This window comes from Rhagoletis zephyria, unplaced genomic scaffold (genome assembly GCF_001687245.7).
Source record: "Rhagoletis zephyria isolate East Lansing unplaced genomic scaffold, Rhagoletis_zephyria_1.1 Rzeph_scaffold_00043, whole genome shotgun sequence".
Taxonomy (NCBI): domain Eukaryota; kingdom Metazoa; phylum Arthropoda; class Insecta; order Diptera; family Tephritidae; genus Rhagoletis; species Rhagoletis zephyria.
This window is the reverse complement of record NW_016157127.1, coordinates 146,584-152,583: the sequence shown is the minus strand read 5'-3', so window position 1 is coordinate 152,583 and position 6,000 is coordinate 146,584. Positions and strand designations below refer to the sequence as shown.

The following is a 6,000-nucleotide window of genomic DNA, read 5'->3' as shown; positions in this document are numbered from 1 at the left end:
TGCATACCCAAAACAAACGCGAAAAATATCTCCCATACAACGTCGTTGAAAATTTTTCGCGAAAAGTTTATCGCGATAAGCTGTTGTGAGTGATCGCGAATGGATTATTTGCATCGTTTTTCATATTTATGAGAGGCCGACATCGGCAATGCTCGGACTTCTTATATTCGAGTGAAAGGAAATTTCTTTGCTTTTTTCGATCGCGAATGAAAAGCAGCGAAAATTTTTTTTGTCGATCGCATTCCGAATGTGAGAGATGATAAATTTGTTGCATTTTTCACTCGCGATAAAAGAATGCAAAAATAGACTTGGAATATTATCGATCGCGATAAATCTCGTAAAAGAATGAAAACGAATAATCATAAATGAGAATTTCCGAACCCTGAGAAAAAGTAGCAATTTTAAAGAAAACGTATTCTCCTGTTCCAGTTAATAAGTGTTACATAACAAAAACTTGTTGAAAAAAATTTTATGGTTCTCCCAAAACAAAAAAATACACAAAAAAAATTTTGAAATGTTATAAAAACAATGTTCACCAAAATAAATATTTTTTTGGTTTTTAGTAAAAATTGGTTGAAAAATGAAAGCTGCGGTGCATTATGAACATTAAATTTNGTTTATACCTTAGAAGTACAGTTTAGCCGTAAAAGGGGTGTAAAGGAAACATGATTGCCTATTTATATAATTGATGTAGATACATACATATATGTTTCCACCATAATTCATATATTTGTGCATATTCCCACATTCCTTCCAACCGAAAAGCATTTGCTTGCATTACTTACATATACATATGTACATATGTATGTACGCTGTATGCATAATGTGACCAACTTTTTATAGCTCAAAGAAGTACAGCTTAGGTTGGGTTAAGTTAACGCCGCGAGCCGATTACAAAAATTCGAATGCGGCTAATTTCGATCCCTGAGCCTCGTGAAGGTTGGACTGTCTAAAAGAAAGTGTGGACATGATTCCACTTCATCTTCTTCTTGACAGCTGATACAAAAGTGTCTGTCGAAATTCCTAGTCTCACCGCATCAGTACCAATCGCACAATTGCCTGTCAGAACCTTCATCACTAGCCTTTGAGAGGTAACGTGCTTTAAAATGCCATATAAAAACATTTGTAGCAGACAAATATATTCTTTTCCATTTTTTATGTCACAAAAGGACCCAGTTTCACTTAGCCTAATAGCAGTTCGTGCTGCGACAATTCTGTCTGCAATATCTGCACGCGCCGTGTTCAACATATGTATGTTAAGCACGCCAGTGTAGGCGTGGTTCCTAATGCTCCGCTAATTCCTGTTTTAAAAGTACAGCCTTCTCTAGTGAGCTGCACCACAAGGGCTCCTTAAACAGCATAGGCTTAAATCTGGTTTCCTAGAGCTAATGAATTAATTTGGGCGAGAGACCCAACCTTTTACCGATAGCTCCTCTACAAGGCAACCGACACCTTTCCTACCCTTTCCCCAATGTTAGGCTTCCACGACAGCCGCCTTTGATCGCCCACTTAGTTACCTGGTTCATGTAGCCTTAAGCCAGATCAAAAAGGGTGTATAGAAATCGCCTCTTAACCAAAAGTTCCACATCATCTACATAGGCGTTCACCCGATAGCCCACTTTTTCCAGTTCCTATAGAACTGCAATTCAGAGCAGGGGAGAGAAAACACCACCTTGTGGAGTGCTCCTATTGACTCTTCACTTAGGGCAGACGCTCCTCCACTCCGCCGCGATAGTTCTGTCACGAAGTACGCTGTAGATAAGCCTTATTAGGTTGCTTTCAACCCCCATATTATGAATATACTCGACTATTGCCTTTGGAGTGGCATTGTTGAAGGCCCTCTCGATATCGAAGAAGGCCCCTACTGCGTAGTTTTCATGCGTGAAGGCTTCTTCTGACCACTTTACCAATGTGTGCAGGGTGGTATTCACCGACATTTTCTTGCAATAAGCATATTGAGCTCTTGAAATACAGTCACGCAGGATCGCATTTTTTATGTACAGATCTATCAGACTCTCTAGCGTTTTAAGCAAAAACTTTTTCAGCAAAAACGAAAAGACTGATAAGCCTAAAATCCCTAGAGGAAATATGAGAGCCTTTTCCTGCCTTCGGGATGAACGCAACACTGATTACCCTTCAAGCCTTTGGATGTACCCGATTCTCACGCAGTTCGTATAAATAGGATCCAACCAATTGAACGACACCGTCAGAGCCCTTTGCAGCTGCGCAGGTATGATGCCATCGGTCCATCGGGCGACTTTAATGGTTTGAACGAATTTATTGCCCAGGCCATGTGATGATCGTCCAGAAGATCGGAGAAGTACAGGATCTGGGGAGAGATTCTATAACCAGTTAGCGACAATTTTCGAATTACTATCGCCCTTTTTGATGCAAAAACATTTATATCATGAGTCAAAAAGTGCGACAGCGATCCGAAAATTATCGCTAACTGGTTACAGAATCTCCCTTCTGAAGTACAAAATATCGAAAGAAGTACATTGGGCTGTACTTCGAAGTATGAAGTACAAGATCGAAAAAAGAAGTACTGTACTTCCGAAAGAAGTACGGTTGGTCACATTATGTATGCATAACAAAATGCATACCCAAAACAAACGCGAAAAATATCTCCCATACAACGTCGTTGAAAATTTTTCGCGAAAAGTTTATCGCGATAAGCTGTTGTGAGTGATCGCGAATGGATTATTTGCATCGTTTTTCATATTTATGAGAGGCCGACATCGGCAATGCTCGGACTTCTTATATTCGAGTGAAAGGAAATTTCTTTGCTTTTTTCGATCGCGAATGAAAAGCAGCGAAAATTTTTTTTGTCGATCGCATTCCGAATGTGAGAGATGATAAATTTGTTGCATTTTTCACTCGCGATAAAAGAATGCAAAAATAGACTTGGAATATTATCGATCGCGATAAATCTCGTAAAAGAATGAAAACGAATAATCATAAATGAGAATTTCCGAACCCTGAGAAAAAGTAGCAATTTTAAAGAAAACGTATTCTCCTGTTCCAGTTAATAAGTGTTACATAACAAAAACTTGTTGAAAAAAATTTTATGGTTCTCCCAAAACAAAAAAATACACAAAAAAAATTTTGAAATGTTATAAAAACAATGTTCACCAAAATAAATATTTTTTTGGTTTTTAGTAAAAATTGGTTGAAAAATGAAAGCTGCGGTGCATTATGAACATTAAATTTTAATTTTGAACCACTCTGTGCTGGCTTCGTCGTGCAGTATGAATTATGGTAAACGCATGGTAGCAAAGGATGGCGAAGTCCTTGAAAAGGATTTGGCTTAATTTTTCGCTACAGCAGGGGAACTTGTACAATTAAATAATATAACTAACTGGTAAATAATATGGTCACCGTAACTATAAGTGACCATCAAGTCAAGGTGCAGGGATGGTATTTTTAGGAACAGTGTTCGAGACTTCTAGCTTTAATTTAAGCCTAATATCGCATTTTGTTTCTTTGCTAGAGCTTCTAAAATATTGCAAGAAAACGCGATTTTGTTACACTTTGACCTAGTTTTTCTCAAAATCTGCGGCTGATGAACTTTATGCTTACGGATTCGTAATCGGCACCGAAAAGTCTATCAAAAACATCTTTATCATTTGCCGCAACAAAATTGTTTCCTATTTTTGTTCCCTTGTGTAATATATGTATACGAATGAAGAGTACATCAAGTATCACTTAATTTAAATTTTTAGCAAACGGATCGCTACTGCAGCGATTGTGATATAAGATTCAATAATGTTAAGACATATCGCGCGCATAAGATGCATTATTGCAGTTCACGCCGTACTGAGGGGTAAGAAATAAATATAGAAAAATCTGACTGGAAATATTTGGTACTAAGTTTTCATTTCAATGTAGACCACTAACGCCTAAGGTTGAAGTTAGCACAGCTAATGCCATTAAAGCGTCAGTAGGTACAGCGAGCATCAGTCCACAGTTGCGGGCAAAAACTCCCACATCTGCTATGGTTGCAGTTGCTGCGGCCGCGGCTGCCGCCGCATCGTTACCAACACCAACGCCGCAACCGTTTCTAGCATTGCCCACCAATCCAATATTGATAATACCCTGCTCACTGATACGTGCAGCAAGTTGGATACCGGGACCTCTGTAAGTAGGGAAAAGTAGTATTTTAAACGTTATGGGTGCAATTTTACACATTTTAATGCATTCCTCATCATTAAATATTTTTAGCACTTCACCATTGGCAGCACTTCCAAACCCCGACGGCACCTGTTACATGCTGGATAACGGAGATTTAAAACCTCTAGCCACGGCTTTAAATATAAGCGCGTTTAATTCCAACGCTACAATAACTGATACTATCCTTGGCTCGCCCGCTGCAGTGCCGTTCAACCTTAACACCCCACACATACCCACTGTCGAAACATCACCAGCTTGTCAACCTTCGTTAGTTAGCACGAACGAGCCTCTACTTCCTGAAAATAATGCTGGGCGTAACGTGGAGAGGAGTGAGGCATTAACGCCAAATCGAAGAGAAGGTGCACGGTAAGGTCCTAGAAATTTTTTAATTCACGTTATCTTTAACAGCTGTTTATGTATACACACCAGAGATGGGGCGCGGGATATCGGGACCCGCGGTAGACACGGTACTGATTTTAAAATGGCCGGGATGGGCGAAATCGGGAAGATGTGTAAAAATGTAAGAGCGGGAGGGTAAAATTTTTTTCCCGGCACTCTCGAAATTCAGAAAATCTTACTTAAAAAATATGAAATCAGCACTATTTAATTTTATATTGAAACCAAAACGGACGGCAAGCAAACCCAAATCACTAGAAGAGCCAAATCTTTCAGTATGGCGAAAGTAGACAAATAGATTCAGGTATTTTAACATTTGTGGAACTATGATTATAAAAAAGCTTTTAATAACGTTGAATGCTGTTGTATAGTGTGTTTAAATAGTAAACCTTTCCCCTTGATCGTTGATCATCAGCTTAGCAGCCCTATTCGTGTGTTGTCACAGTTTAATTGTCATTGTCGTCTCATCAACTGTAGTCGAATATTACTCCAAAATAAAAGTCCTTTCCAGATAACCAACAAACCGCTTATTAAAATTAAACAACGGCCTTGCCACTTTTATAATATTTATACCAATTTATTATAAGTTCAAATCAAAATTATCAGAGCTTGGTATTTTTTTACTAACGTTGTTTGCACCTTTTTTATTAAACATATATAAAATGTAAACTCTTAAAGGACACTTCGTCATAACTGTTGTTTTTATTTTATAATAAAAATCACGAGCGCATTATGTTTTTTTTTTTTTATTTTCTTATGCGATTTTAAAATTTAATTGTAAAGAATGTTCTTCCAAAATAACACGTATTTATAATATGTATTTTGGTGCTAATTTTTGTTTGTACTTTTGAACTTCTCATCAGATTTTGCGAAAAATTACGCTTTGTGGTTAGCGTATCACCACTAACTTAAACAAATTTTGAATTTAAAAATTCCAATGTATACAAAAAACTTGAATTCGGCTTGTACAGACCACCCTTCCGATAAGCAATTAGCATAAGTATAATTTTGATCACTTTCTTCATTCGTTCTGAAATCTACCCAGTAAGAACCCTATCTGTTAACTAATGCATTACATGCGCTTAGTACTACAAAAACTTTATGTGAGAAATTCAAAAACATTCCATCATTTTACATAGGGCTCCTGGAGAAATCTAATACCATGTTCGGACCGGCAACGAAAACACTTTGAAACGAGTTTTGGGATTGTGGGCTGTAAGCTGTTCGAACCGGCTGTTAGTGTTTTCGTTGACATTTCTTTCATCCTTTGTTTACAGTTCTGTTACCTAAAAATTGTTCTGTTATATTACGTTCAAATCGGCCCCATTTAACTTGTTAAATGAAAAAGAGCTTTTTGGAAAACACAATCGTTCACATTGAACATTTGGAGTTAACTTTGACGGTTGTTTGATTACCAATAAAAATTCGAAAAAC

At 37.6% G+C, this 6,000-nt stretch overlaps 1 protein-coding gene across 1 annotated transcript in view; it reads left to right on the top strand.

Annotated features, from left to right (window-relative positions):
* LOC108367308 (Zinc finger protein ush) overlaps nt 1–6,000 on the top strand; it is a 628,184-nt gene that overhangs the window by 490,711 nt on the left and 131,473 nt on the right. Inside the window, exons 5-7 of the mRNA XM_017621901.1 lie at nt 3,723–3,823; nt 3,889–4,137; nt 4,222–4,536. Of these exons, the coding sequence (XP_017477390.1) occupies nt 3,723–3,823; nt 3,889–4,137; nt 4,222–4,536 (665 nt within the window). The remainder of the gene's footprint in view (nt 1–3,722; nt 3,824–3,888; nt 4,138–4,221; nt 4,537–6,000) is intronic.